This window comes from Limulus polyphemus, unplaced genomic scaffold (assembly GCF_000517525.1).
Source record: "Limulus polyphemus unplaced genomic scaffold, Limulus_polyphemus-2.1.2 Scaffold423, whole genome shotgun sequence".
NCBI classification, from domain to species: Eukaryota; Metazoa; Arthropoda; class Merostomata; order Xiphosura; family Limulidae; genus Limulus; species Limulus polyphemus.
Genome location: NW_013666033.1, coordinates 377,052 through 400,670, shown reverse-complemented (window position 1 = coordinate 400,670; position 23,619 = coordinate 377,052). Strand labels below are relative to the sequence as shown.

Below are 23,619 nucleotides of genomic sequence, written 5' to 3'. Positions count from 1 at the left end.
AGATGGTGTAGACTTCACTTCAGAAACATAAAATTATGTTTTACAGAAGGATAATGAAACATACATAATCACACACAAAAAAGAATACACACATATTTATATGGTCGTATTCATTGTCTTTATTTGTATTCTTAAAAATTAGCAGTCTTAGATAAAATATGTTTGATACAATAATCATACAAATTTTTCAATAACTATATAGTGTAAATATGAGTTTTCAATAAAGCGCAGTACATATTTTTTTAACAATTGATATGTTGTTATCGTGTTTATTGAAATATATATATATATATACATACATATTAACGTTAGTGTTCATATTCCACTTTAGACGTCGTCGCCATTGAAAAGCTTTCTGAAGTAAATCTTGTAAACGTAAGTTATTTTGTAACGTCATCTTAAGTATTTAGATGAGTAAATTGCATTCTACGTTTTTGGGTCATTACATGTTGAATTAGAAAGTCTGTAAGTTGTAACTTATAAGCAGGTGTTTGTGTTCATTGGTAAGTTATCGTGATATATTGTATTTGCTTTAGATAATTTTGTCTAGAATAAAGTTGCGAGACAGAGGTTAGGCCTATAGGCTATACTTTGTTTCTTGGAAAGACTAACTAATTATAATTAATAAAATATTATTATTTGGAGTAGGAAGGTGCATTTTAAGATATTTAATAAAAACAGACAAGTGTTTGGAAATTGTGAACATTAAATTTAAAGAGGTGCTGCACTCTTGACTTTATTATTATAGCTTTATAGTTTATTGTGGTACAGTGGTAGTGGTAATTTGTGTGATATTGATAATGATAATTGGAATATGGTGGCTTTTTCCTGACATACCTGAATTAAAAATATAAGGGAAAACACCTCAATTTAATTTTTAAAGTGTAGTGTAAGTTAAGTGTAATTTGTAAGCTGTAAGTTTTAACAGGCAATGTATATTGTAAATGTAATGTAAACCCTGGTTCTTGCGTATTTATTTTCCATGCAATTCGACTAGGCTTTAAATCGTTTTTACAGGTTGTTAAATGAAACCAACGAAACGATTCATTTTGAAAAGTCGTCTTGAAATCTTAGAAAATAGAGTTCTGTCCTATTCTGAATGACTTTTCTGAAGAGTTGTTTCAGTTTCAACCAATGAATGGATACCATTCCTCTGTTATGTTTCAGAAGTCAGAATTTTTACATCAATTTTAAAATGAACAAGTTAAAACATTCACAGAATGCAACTGTTGTAGTCACTTTCATTGAAAGTTGTTGACAGAAGAAGTGCTGGTGGAGGATCACTGACCCAGCTTACACTGTTACAGCAGTAAGAATAGGAGGAAGTCTGTCCATGAATAATTGGCTGCCAAGTTCAACACAGTTGATAAGTTATTTGTACATGGGGCTAACCAGGCCTAGGTGTACTTGCAAAGTCAATGTTTAGTCAGTCATAGTTTCCCAGTTGAAGTTTGGAAATGAAACTTATAATGATGACCTATAATTTCTAATCCTTTACTCATTACTGTGCTATTTTGATGATCCATGACCTCATCCGACATGACTTTGGGTGTCTGCTAGTGTTTTCCTCTTCTTTAAGAAAATCATAGATAACAACGACTGCTGTGAGTATTTTATTCAATTAGAAATATTTTGTTTATCTTCAGAACTGTTTCTGCTGTTTTGTTTAATCTTTTAAGTGGAGTGAAAATGTGGAAAAGACCGATAAGTGAGACCACAAAATTGTATGGAAAAAAATTGTTTGGGAAGGTTAAAATCATCCAAAAGTGTACTCGTATGAAACATCAAATTGTCAGACCTAAAAATAACTTGTGCAAGTGGTTTGATAGAAATTACTTCTGTTCCAATATGTACATGCATGGTGAACAAAAATTAATTGTGTTTGGGTTACTGATGTCATATAATAAATTTTATTGGTTTAGAGGTAAACACAATGAGAGGGGAGCAAAAAATCATACTCAGTGTTTCTTGCATTTTATTTGATGTTATTACACACGCAAATTACACATTTTCTTTGGATGACCCCAAAATATGCAGTATCATCATAAGAAGTTATGATATTTCTATGTAATTTAGCTTATAAGAATCATTTATAAATATTATAGGACCTAGATTAGATTCTTGTAGAATATCATACACAGTTGTGGATTACCATAACTGTTGTTTATACAGTAAAAGCTTTGTTATCTGGCAGCTTCATATTTGCAGAGTTTTTGTAACCAGGAATTTCAACATCTCTAAATACAAATGCTTATTGTAGCTTAGTGGTGCTGCTGTTATTTTGCTTATGTTCTTTCTCACTGGCAAGCTTCAGTTGTCAGCTGCATGTACTGCAATTCACATTTTAAATACCGTACTTATAAAATATATATACATGAAGTAGATACCATATTTTAAAACATTAACAAGGTGTCAAAAATTTTTCATGTAAGATACAGTAACAGAAATGCTTTCATAACCAGAATTTTTGCCTATCAGGCACTGCTCACATCCAGGAGATGCCAGATAATAAAGTTTTTACTATATATACATATTGTATTCTATTTTTTAAATAACTTAAACCATTTTAAAGCTAAACCTCTAATTCCTTTATTTTCTAACACTTTACTAATATATTATGTGACACTATTTTAAAAGCTTAAGCAATATTGAGAAATATGGCTAGTTTCTTTACATCGCCTAATAATTTATAAATGTTTGGAATAAAATGTAACAGAACGTGTATTTGGTATTTGCATTTTTTCTAAAACCAAATTGTGTTCCAGCAAGTAGTTTGTTTTTTATAAATGAGTTTAATCAATATTTTTACTAATTTTTCAATGATTTTTGATAAAACAGGTCACAGTAATATTAATTAGTGATCTCCACTTTTGTGTATAGGAATTACTTTAGCTATCTATTATTATTAGGAAAATCCCAAATTGGAGAGAAAAATTGCAAACATATAATAATAATAATAATAATAATAATAGCCTACCAATATAATCTGTGTTTCTTATAATTTTGGTTTTTATATTATCACAACCAGAACTTTATTTTTTGAACCATATGTTATACTTTTAAGTTCATTACACATTGTTAGTTATAAAAATATTGTCTCAGGGTTTGAATTAGACACATTTTTGTATTTTTTATCTGGTATCTCGTGCTCTTTACCAATATGTTTTGTAATAACACTTTAAAATGCTTATTAAACTTGTTTGGTTAAGATGAATTTGTTGTCAGTTATTTCCTTGAACAAAAATGTTATGGTAATTCCCAATTGTTTTTATTTTCATCTATGATATTATTATATGATATTAAACTGCTTTCTTATATCTCTATTAGTCATTTTGACTTTTGCTTTATTTATTTTATTTTTTTAGCTATATGAAAACTGCAATTATCTGTTTATTTTAACTTTTAAAGGTGCTGGATACCATTTGCTTAGCATCACCACTAAACTCCATCCTTAGTTTTTAAAATCACTATTTAGGAGAATTGACTCACTCTTGTTATTATAGATTATGTTGGTTAATGCATATGGTTTGTACTACCTTTAACATATATAACTTACGATTGTCTTGCCAAAGCATGAAACAAAAATATTTGGACAAAATATAACTGATAGTTATGCAAGAAGCATTTATTTTAATTACTGATAAGGTTTACATATTCTGGAAAAATGTTTAATGGTCCTGTAATTTTGCCAACCCCAAAGTGTGAGAACCATATATATATATATATATATATGTATATATAAATAGTTTAAATTTATGTAATTGTTAATTATGTGATATATAGCTGGGAGTTAAGTGTCACTGGACTCCTACTATAGACAAAAGCAATGTAATAATATTGTGCATATAAGTGAAGGTTTTCGAGTTAAAAGGATATGTATATTTATGTTTATAATTTTGTTTTGAGATTTAGATGTATGCATTTTTCAGTGTTTGTCTCTATGTCCCAGACTTTCACAGTACAAAAGTTTCTGGAATGATGTGAAAGAAAAACAAAGAAAATGTGTACAATGAACAAAGTATAATGAAAAACTTGTCCCCCAGACAAATCTTTTTTTTTTTCAGGCATTGGGCAATATATATTTCTCACCCTTGAATAATGTGTGCATTTTTATTTCCTTATCGGTTAACTGCTTCAATACGAGGTCGGTCAATGTGACAACCTTGTAATAATTTTGTACTTGTTATAGTTTTCATGCTATAACTTTTAAAGTAGTAAGCAACTGGTAACGAAATTTTGCAGAACATAAATTATGCCTTTTTCATTCTAGAATGAACACAAATTAGAATACGAAAACATAAATGGTTAGGCAAAATAGCTTAAATCTCATAATACATTTATGTATATCTATTATTTTTATTATATTGACCTTTCACCCATGCCTGGCTAACAATACAGAAGTTACGATGATGTGGCTCACGTGCACTCATGTTACCATATCAAATAGCATAAAACTGACCTATGGTCTGTACAAAGTAATTTGTCTTGGCTGTGCTTTAGTCAACTAGTATTTTGTAAAATACAGTCAATTTTCAATTATTATATATTATATATGTATATACGTTATTGCTATTTTGAAATAAGTTCTTAAACATATTTTCCCTAAAACATAGAACAGTAAATAAGGAAGTAAAGCAAACAATTATCTCTTCTAGTTACGACCTTTGTACTCAGTTGCTGCTTGACGTAGGTTGCTAAGCCTTTAAAAATCTTGCACTTGGAGGATATGAAACAAACTATTTTTTTTTAGGTTTTATATATATATATTTCTCACCCTTGAATAATGTGTGCATTTTTATTTCCTTATCGGTTAACTGCTTCAATACGGGGTCGGTCAATGTGACAACCTTGTAATAATTTTGTACTTGTTATAGTTTTATATAGTATAAAACTTTGTATAACTTTGTATAGTTATATACACACATTTGAATAACTAAAAAATCATAAATTACCACATCAATACCATAGTTAGTATTCAACTATAATTTATCAGGCTTAGCAACTAAGATGTATTTTACTCTTAAAAAAAAATATGAAATTTTTGAGCAGACTAAAGACACAACCTACCTCATTGAAATCTTGGTTCAAAAGAAATGGCACTAGCCACATTAGAAAACCACTAGGGGAACATTCTGAGCTTCTGATTAGTTATTCATGTCATTTATAGAAAGAAGTAAGTGTATATAAGAGAGCATTTCCAAAAATGGAAAGAGGTAGGTGGGGTGCCACTGTGTTTGATTTATTACATGAGCAATATTTTAGCAAATAGAAAAGATAAGACCTTTTTGTTTTATATTCTAGCTTGTCAATATCTGTAATTTGAGTTTCGAAATCGTACGAAACTATAGACTTAGTAGTTGGGCTTCACAAACAGCTAATTTGAACCAGTGTTGCATTCAACATACCATGTGACACACAAAATTCGATGTTTATCTGTGTTTTTTTTTAATATTTACTTTCAAATTAAGAAATTGAGTAATGTATAGTACTAAAATATGAATTATAATCTACAGTCTGAAACCCAACTTACTGACATGAATTCATGAAATAGTAGTTCAATAAAATTTTGAATGTGAGCCAACAAACCAGATAACATGGCTTTTCACTTATGACCCGTCTCGAAAGGGTTAAAGGATGTTAAGTTATTGGAAATGGTTCATAGGAGGCCAATAGAAATGATTCTGTAGATGGAAAGGTTATTGTGTAGAGATAAGTTAAGAACTCTGAACTAACTTACTCTTGAGGAAAGAGTAACATGATTTTATTGTTACTTGCAGCTTTATGTGAGTGTGTATGGGGAGATCGATAGAATAAAGGCTTCTGATTTCTTTGTGCTATATTCTGGAGACAATAGGTCAAGAAAATAGAAGTTTAAGATTTAGAAAAGACAGGTTAGGCTCCAGTTAAGACAGTTATAATTTTCTAATATAAAAATAACATATGGATAACAAAGGATCATTTTGTCCTTCACTGTTGTCCTTGCATACCTTCCTTTGATAAAAGTAAAAAAATTACCCAGAAAATAATCAATTCTCCTCTTAGCTGACTTCCACTATTTCCAAAGCCAACTCATTGTATAAGTCCCTGTATGAAAAAAAAAAAACTTATTAAAGTAGTACTGTATGTAATTATTAGTTGACAAGATTGCCTCTATAGAACATTTAGCATGGAAAACTCACTATTTTTTGCTGAAACTCATCTTTACTATTCTAAAGTAACCAGAAGCTTTGTATGTATGTACTAGTTGTGCTTTATTACAAAAATTACTATGATTACTAACAAAGTTAAAGTTAGATACTGGCAGTAATTAATTCAAGACTTTGAAAATATTCATTGATTCTAATAAGCCTATTGTTTTTTAAAAAAGAGAACAGGTTAAGAAATCAGTATTGATAATTTATATTTCCAATACCTCGCCTCTTCTCACAGAAAGCTTTATTGACTTGTACTGCTCTCTGTCTGTGCAAATTTTTGCTCACCACTAGTCTTGATACTTCCACTTATTTCTGCATACTAACATACAAATGGCTATTCAGCAACCCTCCACCAGTTAGAGTGCAACACTAACTCTATCATAACTAGCACTCTCTCTAATCTTGCACATATTAACCACTTCTCCATTGGCAGTCTTATGGAATAGATGGGTTTTTGCTCACGGTTTGATTCATTATCTACACTTTGTACGTTCTTAATTTTTCTACTTTAATCACCTTGTTCTTTACAATTTTCATTCTTTTTTGTGGTAGGTTACAAATTACTTTATTTTTCTTCTCTCCTCTTTCAATTTCATGAGCTATGCATTTGCAGTTTCAGGTGGTCACAAGTACAACTGCTGCAGTGGAATTACTGACCACATCAAATGGATTAGAACCATGATACCCGGCCCGTGAAGTGACACTTCTGGTCTGTTGGGAGTTGACCAACATCATGCAACAATCAGAACAAAATGATGGTTGTCCTATCATGGGTTTCCGTGATCAGGAAGTTTTGGATTTGGATAGCCTTTTTTATCCTTCTGAATATGCCTCTCAGTCACATGTCATTTCAGGGTAATTGCCCAGACATTTTTCCCATTTAGTGGATTTGATTATTCAGGTATGTTGTATTCTGTCTTTATCTCCCGTTTCCTATGTTCCACCCCTGCTCTTTTTGTGGACTAGCCTTCGGGTCATTATTTTAGTGTTTCTTCTTTCACTGGGTTTTGGGGAGCAATTACATTGGGGGACTGGTTTGCCTTGACCCCCATGTACTGTGGATGATCATGCTTTTAATTATCATCATTCCAACTTCCCGTATTTGGCTTCACAGCATTTGGTATCATTTCTACCTTAGTGGGGATTGGACACCAATAACTTGATTATTTTTTCCCAAATTTGTCTTCCTCTGACCACCCTTCTTGGGTCAGGGTTGCTGGGGGGGCCAGACTCCTTCAATTTGCCCACGTTTGGAGGTCCTTGGCATTCAATTCATGGGTTCTGACAGGCATTTCAATTAGTCCAGTCCTCTACTTCCATTCATCTCCCCTGTTGTCTCACAGTCCCATTTTCTTCTCTATTTCTCGGTAACCTCTTTTTTTTGACCACCTGATTCATTCCAGGAGCCTTTTTTTCACCATTCTATGGACATATGGTTGCTTCTTACCTCCTAACAAGACGATTCATTCCTACATCTTCAGTTTCCTCTCCAGGACATTATCATGGTAGGTTGGCTTGTGAAAATGGAGCAATTTTTCCTCACATCCACACAATTTTTTGTATCATCTCGGGGTGTTTTTTAACTTCCTCCTCCATTGGGCCCTGCCTGCTACACTGCAATTTTGAGCTATGGAATGTCTTGTATGCAGCATCTCATCCTCTCCTTCTCCTACTGTGTGTGAGGTTCTCTCTTTTGGGGACATGGGCTTCTTTTGAAGCCCCCATTCCTCTTGATCACATTCTCATGCGTCATCATCAGTGGGTTTTGATAGACCAAAGGAGCCTTGTTCAGGTTCTCTTAAGTGCCCCGTTTACCCATCTTTCTTCCTTACAGACTGACTTTGACTGGTGATTGGTTCTGACCTATATTACTGTGCATGTTCCTCCACCTTGTCTGGAATGTCACCTTCAACAGATGCTTTTTTTTTCTTTGGGGGTGTCTCCTGACACTCAGGAGGTTTTGGTGTGAAGTCCTCTCTCCATATCAATCTTGGAACTTCTTGCTGTTGGGTTTTTCTTCACATTCTCTGGGCTTCTAGGGAACAGTTGGTGATGGTTTATTTCAACATTTCTATGGTAGTCTTGTACATCACCAGGCAAGGGGCACTCATTGACAGACCTCTGTTTTGATAACAATGAGTCTTCTGTGTTGGGCCCACTGCTGTCCCATCACTTTGTTGGCATGTCATAATCCAGGTGCCCTGAATCTGTTATCCCAACAAGATTCTCTCTGTGGAGTGGTCTTTGAATCTACCCATTTTTCAGATTTTGTGTGCTCTATGGTGTGTCCCAGATTTGGATGCTTTTGTCACTTTACTCAATACACTACTTCCCCAGTTTGATCTCCTGTTTCTCATCCTTTGGCAGGAACAGTCACTGCACTTAGATGGAATTGGTTGGGTTGGTTTCTATATGCATATCCTCCTCTTTGTCTCACATGTCCCTGCCATTCTTCAGACCATTCTGTGTAGTATTCTGCTGCTGGTTACGTATTGGCTGGTGCACACGTGATTTCTATTCCTATGCTAGTTTTTTGTGTCGCCTCTGTTTCTCTTCCTTATCTCCAACAATCCTCCATCAATCACAATTGAGCATCCATCATCTATCCATACTTGTACTTTGCCTCCATGCATGGCTTTGTTCAGTCCCTCGCTTCAGAGCTGGATTTTCGCATGTAGCTTCCTTTGTTTTCCATCTTGTTTGTTCTTCCTCCTTGGCAGTTTACCTACATATGTGGTACACATACCGCTTTTGTTCTGTCCTAATGGGGTTATAGTCCTTCCCATCCTACGGGTTTCTCACATGCCATCCTTTTTGCCTTTGCTTTTTGAATGTGGCCTTTAGGTTTTCTCTGTTGTGGGGCATAAGATGGTGTTATCTGCCCCTTTTCAGTTTACTGACTTTGCTTGTGTTTTCCAGTTGCTAGTCTTATCCATGTTGTTTAGTTTCTTTCATTCTTCCTGTCCTATCCTGCTTCCCTTCATGATTAGCACCTCTATATGGTCCTTCATGTTTTTCCCCATCCTCCATTGGACCTTTTGTCTGCATGTTCTTAAAATCACCAGTTCTTGAAGTCCCTGTTCCTGCTTTTGTTGGTGTGTGAATGTTGTCATTCTGATATGTTTGTGATTGGTGTTTGCTGCTTTTTTTGTGTTCTTAGTTCCTATGTTCTCCTCTTTCCTGATTGTTCCTTTTTGTCCAAGGCTTTTCCAACCTTTATGACTGTTCTGATCCCACCCACCTCCTTTTCCCACCCAGGGCTCTTCAATAGTATGACACGTACTGCTCCCTTCCATGGTTCCTGAGTCCATTTGTTTCTTCTGTGAAATCCTCACCTCCCCTGTGACCTTTTTTCCATTACCATTCCATGTAGAATTCCTGGTATTTTTCTTCCCTTTCTCTTGATGATTGTTGCCTTTGTCATGTTTTCTTCCCATCAGATTCGTCACATTACTATGTCCCTAACTGCACATTTCCATCTTCCCTTGGGGGACATCATCAGTGTTGTAAATGTTTATCTGTGGGTGGAAAGTATTCCATTAATATATTTTTTCTTTTCAGGGGCCTTTATCACATATTTGGATCCTGCTCTGTGGTGAATGTTGCCTGACAAAGTATACTTAGTCTTGAATCTGCACTGTGATACGTGTGATCATATACCATGCTAGATGAATGTGATGTTGAGGCCCTTCCTATCATGGACCTGATGTACATTTCCAGATGCTGCCAGATGTTGGTTAATCAACTCTGTCAATGTGTCCTCTGTGCATTGAATTATGATCTCAACACGTCACAAGGTCATTTTACACACACTGTAGAGATGAGGTGTTCCCCAGGACTGCTCATAGGTATTTTTTGTGGTCTGTTGCTTCATAAATATGCTTGTCTCAGACCGTACACTCATGGACTAACATGAGTGAAGCAGACAGGGATTGCTGCCCACTTCTGATGATCTGTGGTGTTGAGGCTCTTCCTACTGCGGACATGATGTACATTTCCTGATGCTGCCAGATGTTCGACGATTGATTCTGTTGATGAGATTGCTCTACTTTTTCAAATAGGTATCATAATCACCCATTGCACTGTTTCTGGTGCTGTGGTCCTCTGGACTCTCAAATACATGTTTTCCCTCCTTCTTCTAGTGGAGTATGGGAGTCCTTGCCACTTACCAGTTCCTAGCTGCTAGAGTGGTGGACTATGGAGGCCTGTCCTCTTGTGTGTGTGTGCACAATATCACTCAGTTGAGAGTAAGGTGATGGTATTCTGCTGGTGTAGAAGGTGTGACACCCTTCCTATTGCAGACCTGATATATAAATTCAGATGCTGCCAAGCATTGGATATGGCACTTCACCATATATTGCAGTTTGCCCCTCCAGCTGAGGCATGCTCCTTCCTACAGTCCACCAGATGTCAGTTCCAGGGGATCAGATGTTGGTTGGAGCCAGATCAGCCACATAAGTCCTCACATGTGTTTGGATTGCACTCTCCTCCTATTGCGGACTGGATAATAAATTCCCAATGCTGCCAGGTTTTGGACTAGAGACAAACACCTACCTGGGCTTTCTCTTCTTACCATCTGCTGGATGTTGGTTCCTAGTGGATCTGGTATTGGTTGTGTTGGAGGTGTGCTTATGCATAGGTTGGTTCTTGGGTATGGAAACTCCTCTTCCCTGCCGATACCTGTTTTGAGGTGAAAGGTAAAGGACCCTCTTCCTACTGCAGACGTGATGTACAATTCTAGATGCCACCATTGTAGGTTGAGATCAAGCTTCCATTTATTTATTGAGGTCCCTCCATGTTTCCAACCTTTTTGACAACACATTACTAGAGGGCAAAGAGTATACCTGGCTCAGAAGTGGTGCAGTCTCCCACAGGTGTGTTGTTTTTAATTTATTCTCACACCCCGTGGTTTTCTATTGGTTGCTTCCTAAAGGGGAATCATCTTCTCACTGGCCATCCATCAGTTCATTGTGAGATTCTAGCTTTTTATGAGAGGGTTAGATATCATATCGGAAGTTAACATTTTTATAAACTGAAAATGTATTTCCGATAGATACTTGCCTCTGCTTACATTTCCCACCTGTCCTCCCCACTTCCGGTGTGGTTCGATCTGATCAATTTCAAAGTGGTTAACATGTGCAAGATTAGAGAGGGCACTAGTTATGATAGCGGTAGTGTTGCACTTCTATTGGTTGAGGGTTGCTGGATAGTCATTTTCATGTTAGTATGCAGAAATAAGTGAGAAAATCAATGCTAGTGGTGAGAAAAAATTTGAGATTTTTGTTAGAGGAAGTAAGTATCTATTGGAAATACATTTTCAGTTTAGGAAAATGTTAATGTACTTAACACTCTGCACACAATGCCACCCTATTTCACTTATCCATTGTATTTATTTTGACTAAATATTTAGATCAAATAGTTTCATCTTTGATTATGTAACTGGTATTTTCTTTGAAATTCTAGGGACCAGGGGCATATTTGATTGTATTTCATTGAACTTAAGGCATGTATTTGATATATTTTAGGTTAAATTTATAATACATCTTGCATCGGAAGAACCAGAGTAACCATGGTAAAGCTGTATTATCTCTCAGTCTTGTATAAAAATCCAACCAAAGCCACCTGTTTGAAGTCAGCTAGTGATCTTTCATCCTTTGGTTTTTTCCAAAGAAACAGGTATATTTTTCTCTTGTTTTGAAAACAAGCATTTAACAAGAAATATTAAATATCACTTTTTTGACAAATCAGTATTTTTAATATGGAGTGAATTTTTTTTGAAGTTGTTTATTGATAATGCCTTAACTAAAGTAAATAATAGTTGGTTAAACATCTTGAACTATTAAAATTTTTTCTATTTTTAATGAGATATGTTTATTATTTTAGTAGCATCAGCTGAACAAAATTGTTGGCCAGTATTTGTGGTTATTGTATTCAACACAATACAACAATAGTAATGTTAGGAATTCAGATACACTTCATTGATCTGAACACATTTGCAAAGAAGTACTTCTTCTGAATTAGTGAGACACCTAAACAGTCAAATCTGTCACTTTTTAAATAATGTACACTATTAAAAGCATATGTTATCAATCAATGTTTTATCTTATTTGTCATCAATAATGATACAAATTGCACACTCAGAATGGCATAATCAATGAATTACTTTTGGAATACAAAATACATAATAAATATATTGATTTCTTGTATAAACAAACATCACATTTTAATGATGCTGATATTTTTATGCATCTTCATTCTGGATCATTGTGACTTGACTGTAGAATAAAACACTTTGATGACCTCTTGATACCTGTTATAGTTTGTGTTCATTTCTAATGTGAAGGTCATTCTCAGAAAAATCATCATAAACTGGTGACAACTGTGAATGCAGATGTTTTGAGGTCAATGATCATCACCTTGATTCCTGTTCAGATTGACCCCCAATGTGTATTTCATGGAGTCGAGTATGGTTTACTGAATTATATATCTATAGGAAATGCATGTTTGTTATAAGAAAATAGCTGTTCTGATTTGGAATGCAATTATATGTATTATTGATTAAATTTCTTCTTGTGAAGATCTGTGCACATGAAAATTCATCTGGATTATTCATAATCCAGATTGTAGATGTTTGGACTAATGAGAGTTCACTGTATATTTAAAATAAGTTATATGAGTACTTCTGTTCATCAATAACATTTTGTTTAAAAATGGTTATGAATGAATGTTGGTTCCAGGTCATATTTGTGAATCTTAGAACCACAAGTGCAAGCTTACTGAAGTGATTGTTGTAATGGAATTTCAGGCAGAGTAGACACAGTAGGATTGGAAAACTTAATAGGCTGCAATTGCCTGTTGAAAGAAAAGGAAACAACATTTCTGCTTCTATGATAACACCTCGGTATAAAAACTGAAACATCAGCTCTTTTCTTTCAACAAGCAGTTGATGTCCATTAACCCGTTACCTGCTGTGGCCATTTTATCTTATTGTGAGGGCAAAATCACATTTATGAATTGAAAAAATTATAGAAAACTTATCTTTTATTGGATTTCAGATTTTATTTTTGTAAATAGTAGCATAACATTCAATTATTTGTACAAAATTGTATTATTTAATGAAGTTTAATGAGAAATTCAATAAAAAAATCCCAAAATATATTTGAGACTATATATAAATAAGCACCTTCAAAGAAGAAAATTTTTTTAAAAAAGTTTTAAACTTTTTACTTGCACTTCAGCTCTGGCCCTGCCATCAATGATTGGTATCTAAACCTTTTTCTAGTCTGTTTTTTTTATAAAACAGTGTCTGGGTGTGTTAAACCTCAGTTGTAAAACTTTTAGCCAATCCTAGTCGAAGGTGTCAATTTCAGTACCATGTTATTCCAATCGCTGTATTTCACGTTTGACAAATCATAGGATCATAAGCAAAGCACGTGACAAAACGTTGTTCTATGGATTTTACAATATGAATGTTGGTGGTGCTTATTATAGTAACTGCCATTTTATGTAGAGGTTGTATTTATTATTGGTTAATAGTACTTTTTTTTTATAAACCTTAGAAAACTTGCTTCTGGAAAAAACTGCATGGGATGTATGTGACTTTTATTATTTTTCTATAGTAGCTTAAGTCATGCTGTATCTTATATCTATATTAATCATTATATTGAAAAATTAATTCAAAATAGATATATTTTTTAGGAAAGAAGTTGATCCACGATGGTTAGGGTTAAGAACTATCGAGTGGCGAGTGTAAGGTCTTTACATAAATTAGGCTTAGCACTTTGAACTAAGAGTTTGTGATTTGCTATATTCTTTTGCATTTTAAATTAATAGTTTTAAATTCGATAATTTAGCATAATTTTATATCTAGTTCATAATAATATTAATATGATTCAGTATTTAGAATGATAAAGTGTGATTTGTACGTAATACTACCAGTACCACATAAGAATTTTATATTTTTCCTTCCTACTATCTTTACTTTGTAGTAAGACCCGCACTTCTGTTGTTGTTGCTTTAGAATTAAAACAGTAACTAATATATATAAAAACGTTTATTTTGATATTTTACAAATGGTTTAAAACTCAGTGTACAAGTGCCAACAATAAAACCCATATGTTGGTTGTGAAACAGACTAAATACATTTGTCTCAATAATAATGTGAGAAGCTATGACATTCTCACAGTTGGGGTCTCAATACACTGAAGAGCTTAAGTTTTGATTTCCAACATAAATCTTGCCTATAATGAGTGGAATGTGACCAGGACTAATCTTTTAAGTGCTGTAAATTAATTTTCTTTGTAATTTAAGGTGTTTGTATCCTTTGGTAATCTCTTGTAATAGGATGTATCATGTAACTAGGGTCATGCGATGTTATTCAAACCACCTGTAGTGTAAACTATTACACACATTTGCTAGTAGTGGCAATTAGTTTTGTCTGTATAGTGAAACAACATACAAGGACATATGTTGAAATAAACTTGTTTGAAAGTTCAAAGAAATGATATTCAAGTACCGAAGAGCTTTCTTACTATCATATCTACAGTAATGTTAAAATGTGCCTGTGCTGGACTGAACGAGCGTGACCACCAACAGACATGATAGTTTACGGCAAATGTACAAAGTTCATGCTGCTAACTCCACGGTTATTCGGCACAATAAACAAAAGTATGGCTGCAATGAAACATAAACTTGAAATAAAAATACATTTATGGAACAAAATTAAAATGTTTTTATGTACATATATATAAACATGAAATCCAAGTTAAATATAAAAATATTCATTTATTGTTTAGGTTTATTTACAAATATTATTTTTGGGTCTTGTATATTACTTGAAACCATAAGGAGAGTACATGATTATTAAAAATAGATAACATTTGCATTTTATGGACAATAAATAAAATTGGGATTTTAAAATAATGTACTAAAACATAAAAAGTAATAAGTTAAAATCTGGAACAGATATAAATATTGTAATCATTTTTTATAAATACCATTTCCAAATGTAATTTTCCAAGATATTAAAGTTCATAATGCAAAAAAAAACTAAACTTACCGAAGCAACATACTTTATGTTTCTTGAAATACATGCATTTATGAAAGTTATTATGAAGTTTCAAGTAGTTTCATCCTCTAGTTTTATTGTTGGAATGAAATATAGCAAGACTTGCATTGGCTACTCAGAAAGTTAGTAGCAGGTGGTCATTGGGTTAAAGTTTTCAAATCTACTGAAGTGATTGAACAAATTAACAACATTTCAATGTTCCCATTCTCCAGCACCTGATACTTATCTAGGTCACGGTCAGTGAGCACAAAAGGATTCATCTTTAGGCATATTTCCATACTGCTTCATATAAACAGTATTTGTTTTCAGCCTTTTTGCCCATCCCTTTAAAATGATTTAGCAACATGGGTATTAAATATATACAACAAAAAATGTACAAGACTAAATATTTTATCTTCAACAGATATATATTATTAAAAGTGAAGATTTGTTATAAGTTCAAGGTCACTGAGTAAGATTTGTGTTCTTAATCTTAACAATGCATGTAATGTCTATGTGAAAAAGAACTTGCTTGTATGATTATTTTTTCAGTGTTCAGGAGTTCATGAAGTTTACAAGCCAGATCTTAGTTGAGAGAACTACAGCAGCAAGCCGATCTTCAGTAAAGGAACAAGGTAATGTTCCTCTATGTTTTTTAATATGTAAAACTGTTTGATAAAACTTAATCATTTAGCATATTATAAAGATGTTAAGCACAAAAGAAAGTTTTTTAATATTTTAAATCAATATTTTATGTGATTATTATGTAATCAATTTTGTTTCAGTTATTTCAAAAAACAGCATTGAATTGAACAAGATTTTGTTCACATGATTGCTTAGTTTATATTGGGAAAATTGATAGAATTTGATTGTGTGATGAAATATTAAAGGCAAAAATCCTAAGAGTAGATCTCACACAACTGTTTTTACTGCATGATCTCCTTTAACCCTCTGCTCTAGATGGGTCAAAGGGTGCATGTCATGATGTTTTAGAGCTATTTTCAAAATATAATTAAAAACTTTATTATCATTGTATGCCAATAAAATTGGCATCATAACATAGTTTATAGTTTAAGTTTTAATATTACACATGTTTTATTTTCTTAATTTAAAAAAATGCTAAATGTTTTTTTGTGCTATATATGGCACATCTTGTTTTATTTCTTAGTTTATATTTTATTATGCCTACCATATGTCTGTAGTAGTTACTGAATTAGAAACTCAAATTTCAGACATTTACAAGCTATAATATAAAATAAAAACAAATGTAAAGAATCATCGATATATTTTGCACACCTACCAGGGTAACCTTTCCTATTACTTCATTTTTTTAAAACCTCTTGTCTACTATTTCTCTCAAGTACATGTTTATAACCGATAGTAAGAGCATATTCTAAACTATAAAAATCTGACAGTTGGTTGTAATTGGCTTGAAGGGGAAACTTGTAATTCAAATAGAAATGGTGAAGTTATTGCTTTGAACAGAAATGAGAATTTATTTAAACCCACATATAGCTTAGTTAGAAAGCTAGATAAATTACAGTGGTTTTATGTGTACCAGTATATTAATTGAATAATTTTTTGGTTTTCTAAAATACATTATTCAAATCTACAAAAATGTGTATTCTCCCTCCACTTGAGAGAATAAACGATGCTTATGGTAAGGCTCAGCATGAGTATAAATCAATTTTGTAATACCATAAGTACTAGAAATCATTGTTTTTCTATATATATTTTTAATTATTATTCTATGTTTTAAGAAAAATAGCTAAAAATTAGGAACTTATGAGTAAATTGTGTGTGTGTTCATTAATAAATGAAGGTTTTATGAAATGTAAGATTGTTTTTTCCTCAATTCTGAAATTATGAAGTTTCACCAAGTTGTGATGGTTTCAAATATCATATATATATATGTACATATTCATAAGCACTTATTTTTACACCCATTCCGCTAAATTCTGCCCGTCCCGGCAGGATAACTAACGTCCATATACCTACCGAGTTTATTGAATCAGCCCAGACTTTATACAGAGCCATATCATAAAGATTTTCTTGCACTTTTATTTCTTTAGACATTTCTTGTTGCAACCGCTGTACTATAAACAAGTTGATAAAACCTCTCACTATGTTCTTGGAGATGGGATTATGATAAACTCTGTGGGACAGTTCTGGTAATTGTGCTTTATGAACTTATATGTTATCAATAGTCTTGTATTATGGTGTCATGTAAACAGTCTTATGGCAGGAGCAGTGATTCACTGCTTTGTGTTCGGCAGGTTTATACTTCAGCTGCTAACAGTAGAATAAACATGTCAAATAACTGTGAAAAGATTAGAAGTAGAAACTCTCTTGGAACTTTGTGGTCAATACCAATATGATACTTAATGTGTCAGTGTAAATTACTTGTACCTGATGATGACAAAACCTTGTCGAAACGTTGTACATTTGCTGTTATGTTAAACTTATATTAAAGTTTTTCTTCATTACCCATTTAAGCCTTCTCCAGCCATTATTAGTCTCAAAGTGGGACCCTCGTCACCGAAATTAATACTTACTTTATTTCACATTTTTTCAACCTTTAAAGTCTTATGGTGGTTACAGTCACTCAAAAAGGGTTTTAAGATATTATGCAAATGAAATTTCAAACTTTTCAGACGAAGAAAAATATTTTTAATCTTACCACGAAAATCACTTTACACTCGAGTCAGTCAATTCTCTGACTCCATACATTCATAGACAGAGTTTTAGTAAAAATACTTGATTAAAATTTCGGATTTTTTTTGTGTACAAATGTCTTGTAATGTTTACTAAAAGCTTGAAAAATTTTGTGAAGATACACAAAATATGTTAAAAGTTATTAATACTTACAGTATGGAAACTCTGACAGTCACTTTAGGGCCATGTGATCAGTGTAATCCGCTGAAGCAGTAATGAGAGTTAAGGAATAAATATTTATACAATAGTACCAACAAGTATGTTTTATTATGGAACGAATAAAAATTAGAAGAACATGTATCATACTGTTATCTAAAAATTGTAAAGAATCATAGAGATATATGTATAAAAGTGTTTCGTCATTTAATTTCAAATACAGAATGCACTGCTACGTTAATGAAGAAATATATTGTTAAATGATAGTTGACCTGTTCTTCTATGTACTTTTTTTCCACACCATCTTGTGATGTCACTTATTTTTAAAATTTCACATTATTCTCAAAATGCTTCATATACAAGAAGACTTCATGTTGCACATTAGGGAAATTACTAATGCGTGATAGCTGCTTAGATGTTGATCCTCTTACACTCTTTATTGGAGATTCTTATTCCAAAGTTCCTCTGATCTTGTTGGTACAGTTGAAATGAATGTTTGATTAAGAATACTTTTTAAAGAATATTCAAACAGAAATTTGGTATTCGAATATTGACACTTTTTTTTTAAAATTTTTTGGGAGACTTTTGTTGTGTTGTAAAAGCCCAGATGTTACTTTGACTCTTTAATGCAAAATCACAAGTAAATTTCACCTATTACAACCTCTAAATACAAATTATAAGTACATATCTTTATATCTGTTTATCCATCATCACAATGCTAAACACCATATTAATCAACGATGCTAACTCAAATTCAGTATTCATTACAGTAAATAATGTTAATGATTCAAAATTTTTCAGTCACTGTGCTTGAAACTGGATTATTTTCTCCCACAGCTCATTGTGCTCCACTGTATATAGTGAGCATGTGAAGCATAATGAACTCTGGTAGATTAGAACTGGATTAAAAACTTTTTAAGTAAACCAACTTGGATCACATAACAGATAAAAATACTACATATTTTCATTGTGTTTCAAAATTATGAGTGAAGAAACTAACAATGCTGGCTGGTGGTAAGTGCTACTGTTGGCATCTAAAATGAACTGAAATGGCAATTTAAAAATAAACTATTAATTAAGGCCAAGTGTGCCAAGCCATATTCTCTTTGTAGTATTTCGTGTCCCAGGGGAGTTTTGAATCTGGTGGTAGGTCACTTGTCTCTACTGAACAGGATCTATCTTACAGAGTAATCCTTGCATCCTCTAGTCTTTCAGTGGATTTCTTCCCATCTTGAGCCCCCACTGATCGATATTTTTTGGACCACTCAATTCCATGCTTCCCCTCTTTTGGTCGCTGATTTGGACTATATTGCTCTGGCTTTTGATGCTCTGATTCTGGATTGGTCCAATCTTTTCTCTTTGCCTACCCTCTTATTCTCATGGACCTCTTCAAAGCCTATTTTGTGCTGTCCATTGCCCCTTTACCCAGTCCCTCTTTCTGTCTAAGACCTTTGTGTGGCTCTTCAATTCTTAATTGTACCCTCCCCCTCTTCCTTAAACTATTGACCTCATGTTTCTCTTATCATTTGTCTCTTCTTTTTTGGTCATCATTGTTCAGACACATACGACTTAGACACCTCCCATAGTCTCTTATCGGGACCAGTTGAGGTTGGTTCCAAACTACTTCTTTCATCTGAAGGGCTACCTGAGAAGGCAATATTTCCATTTATCTTTCTACCCTCTATTTCCTCATTGTACGATTGTGCCAATCCTGATTACCTTTTGTGTTCTGTACCAGCTGTCTGTTGGTATCTTCCTCAGACTGCCCCCTTTCATGGAAACTGTCATTGCCTATTTTTACCATGATAGACCCCCTCTTCTTGGGTTTTGACCACTTCCACTTTTAGTGGCTAAGTTTGTTTGCTTATCTGTTTTGCATATTCTTCTTTGAATGAGTCTGTACATTCTTTTGTGTGTCTCACCAGGTTCAGCATATCACAGCCCTTCTTGCTTTTTTTAGTTGCAGGCCTTTGAAGATCTTAAAGACTGGTATGTGAACTACACCCAACACACTTATCTCCCATTAATTATATTATTGGGTGATTTTATGTGTCTCAGGTTTCGCTTCCCTCCAGTCTACACAGAAGCTTTAGTGTAGTGAGTTTTGCCTGTTGGCTTTTACAGTCAATTCTGTGTCCTTCATACATTTCATGGCACCTCCATATGTGTACCATTATTTTTGTACACATTCCAACAAATTGCAAAATTATCACAAAAAAAAAGAGGAGGAGGCAATACACATCAGGTTGAACATAACAAGAGAAATCATAATTACATTCCTCATGCTTGGTGCTATCAGATCCCACCAAGTTGGCAGCAGTATCTCACACCACTTTTACAAAGAGAAAAAAACAGCACAAGGTTTATTCCAGCCCTTACACCTGGCTTACATGTGCTGTCTGTCATAGCACTCTCTCCTGGTGGGGACCTAACTTCAGATGATTGTGCTTGACAGTTGTCCATGTACACTCATTAGTGTTCTCCCCCTGTTCTTCTATTGAGCATGGGAGAACTCTTACTTCTCCATTCCCTGGAAATGTCCAACCTGATTGGACTTGGATTTGCCTCAGAATGCAGGTGAGGGCTCCTCTTCCCTTCACCTGTCATTACAATATCTATCTGATGTAAGTATTTCACCAAGACAGTATAGTCTAAAGCCCTAGCCATTTTAACATTCTGCCTATCTTGGGGACACACTACCACCAGCAATGAATTTTCCCGATTTCCTTTGTTTTATTCTCTTCATAATGGAAATACTGTATAGATAAATCAGTAACAATTCCCTTTATGTCTCTATTTTGGAAAGCAGCTCATTTTTATAAATGGTCTGCACCTGCCCTTCCACCATCTACATTGTGGGATTCTAGCTCTTTGTGATGCAGAGAGGTAAATAACATTTCCAAAGCTAACATTTTCATCCTACACCACCTCTCATTCATCCTTTTCACTTCCAGTGCATTTTCTTAGCTTCATCAAGAATGAGTCTATGGTTATATGCTAACATTCGCAAGGAATACTATGCACGGAGGTTGTGTCACCCTTCTATTGGTGTAGGGCTACAGTATTATGATGATTGTCTTTGACTGATGCAGTAGATGTTGATACATGTAGGGTGTGGGTTTTTTCAGTGCTTGTGGCAATATGCTAGAAATTCCATGGCTGTTGCATGCTAGGTAGTTGCTCTTGTTGATACAGAGAAGTAAGATAAGTATCTATCTGAAATATATTTTCAGCTAAAAATTGTTTTTGCGTACAACATATTTGTAGTGTTTACTAAAAGCTTGCCAAATTTCATAAATGTTGCCATGTTTAGCTTCACAGAAAAGTGGGTTGGTGCAGTGCACCAATGCCGTACATGTAGAGTTGAATATTATTTATCACTTTGAACACTTTTATACAAAATATGTAAATTTTACTACCATTATTGTGAGTAATCATTTTCAATTTAAGGTAAACAAGGTATAACAAATTTTTCAATAGTAAAATCTACTATTTGTTTCAGATCTAGTTGTTTTCACAGTTTTTGTAATCCTTTCTGTTGTGATATTCTTCTGAAGCTCTTATGTGCTATTTAGCTGTTCTCACTTTCTTTGTATTGAAATTCTGGAGGAAGAAATGACTTTCTTTTATGATGTAGTATTTTGTGCCATCACCTATCTTTGAGAGTTTCTTTTTATCAGTCTTCACTAGTTATCCAATTCTTTTGGTGCAAGTGTTTTTTTACAATTTAAAAACCATCTATTTGTGGATTTCATTAAATCATAAGATGTAAGGTAAAATAAGGTTATTGTGTTTTTGGAAATTATTTCATTGTGGTGCATTTATTTTCATGACATTGAACTTAGTTTGATATTTTGCTGAGTTTCTTCATTTTGTTTTTGGTGGTAGAAAACACAAAACACTTATTGGCTAATTGCATTATTTCATTCAATTTTAGCATGCAAGGTACATAGAACAAGATAATGTTATTCTTTTTAGACTTGCTGCCTATGACCTGCTCTATAATAATGTTTTATAAATCTTGTGAACATTTTCTGGAATTTCAAAACTATTTTCTGGATAGAAATGCTTCAAACTTGACATAAGTGTTTTTCAAGAAAGTATTAAACTTTAAGCCCATATTTGGTAATATATCTTATATTGACAATATTAGTGAACAGGTTTAAAAATAACTATTTTATTTAGACATGGCAGATATTTTTGATTAAAAATCAGATTAATGCAAGCAGTGAGTTACTATAGCAAAACCATTCATGAGAACATTTATTTTGAGAAAAAATTCTTTTTTTCCAAGGGAGTAATATGATGTGCTTCAGATGTTATTGAAGATTTGTAAAATAATAGGTTTATCTTTGTAATACTTCATAGTGAATGCTCTTACATTGAAAATTATTGATGAGAATTTTTTGGTTTACAGAGTACATGTGTTATGTTTATGTACGATCTGACAATTTAGCAGGAGTTGTGATTTCCGACCATGAATATCCTCACAGAGTTGCTCATACACTTATTAATCTGGTAAGTAAGAGAATGTTATTTGTCAAGTGGCATTTTGTTTGGTCATTGCAAAAGAATATTGAACAATGAGATATTTGTGTTTAAGTATAAGAATTAATAGCTTATACATATTATTATCTCCCAATTAAAAAGATTTTTAAGAGTTTGTAAGAACAGTAATTCTTTTATTGATAATGTTAAATTATTCATAAATAAACTGAAAAATAATAGTTATCAGGACTGGTTTATTAAAATTTTTTGTTACTTTTTTATAATGAATGGAAACTTTGTTAAAGGTTAAGCTCTTGTTCATGGAAACTGCATTATGGAAAATTTAGAGGGTGTTAGCTACTTGGTTTAAGTAGCTAACTGTCACTGTTAGAATAGTTCAGTACACTAGGGAGGCATGACTAACTTCGGGATGCTGGGCTTGTCTCAGCTCACCTGGTTTATGCTTGAATGGTGAGGGTATTTCATTTTCTTTAACATCACTAAGTAGTAAATAAAAGAGTAGAGGTTGGGAGTTCTTTAGAAATTTAGGGTAGCATATTTCTACTATAAAATATTATTACTATTTTTTTATAACATCAATTAAAGGGGTGGAGGTTGGGAGATTTACTTTGTATAATTTTTTTGGGTCGGTTTAATTCTATATTAAAGCTATTTCTAAATATTATTGGTAACTACCTTCCCACAACTGGCTGCAGACATGAAAAGGCAGTTGGATTTGGGATGTGAGTTCAAGCACTCAACTCGTAACCATTTACTGATTCTCCCTTAGTTGCTGGTGAATTTTACATTGGTATTTGGATTTTGCCTGACAGATGGAATATCCCCAATAATGGAGGCATAATTTTGTAGTTAAATTTTGATATATTTTTTTCTGGTATGTACATATGTGTGTGTGTGTGTGTATATATATATATATATACACACACAACACACACAGAGAATAATACACACTAATGTATTTGACTATACAAGTAAGTACAACTAACAAAACTAATAAGT

At 33.3% G+C, this 23,619-nt stretch overlaps 1 protein-coding gene across 3 annotated transcripts in view; it reads left to right on the top strand.

Moving 5' to 3' along the window:
- Nucleotides 1–290: 290 nt before the first annotated feature.
- LOC106458167 (synaptobrevin homolog YKT6-like) overlaps nucleotides 291–23,619 on the top strand; it is a 39,779-nt gene continuing 16,450 nt past the window's right edge. The window contains exons 1-5 of one of the 3 annotated variants that reach the window (XM_022384310.1): nucleotides 382–503; nucleotides 1,018–1,604; nucleotides 11,720–11,870; nucleotides 15,793–15,875; nucleotides 22,529–22,629. In XM_022384310.1, coding sequence (XP_022240018.1) covers nucleotides 11,764–11,870; nucleotides 15,793–15,875; nucleotides 22,529–22,629 — 291 coding nt within the window. In that variant the 5' untranslated portion in view covers nucleotides 382–503; nucleotides 1,018–1,604; nucleotides 11,720–11,763. Of the gene's footprint in view, nucleotides 504–1,017; nucleotides 1,605–11,719; nucleotides 11,871–15,792; nucleotides 15,876–22,528; nucleotides 22,630–23,619 lie in introns of all 3 variants that reach the window. The other 2 variants (XM_013917632.2, XM_013917633.2) reach the window with 2 other exon arrangements.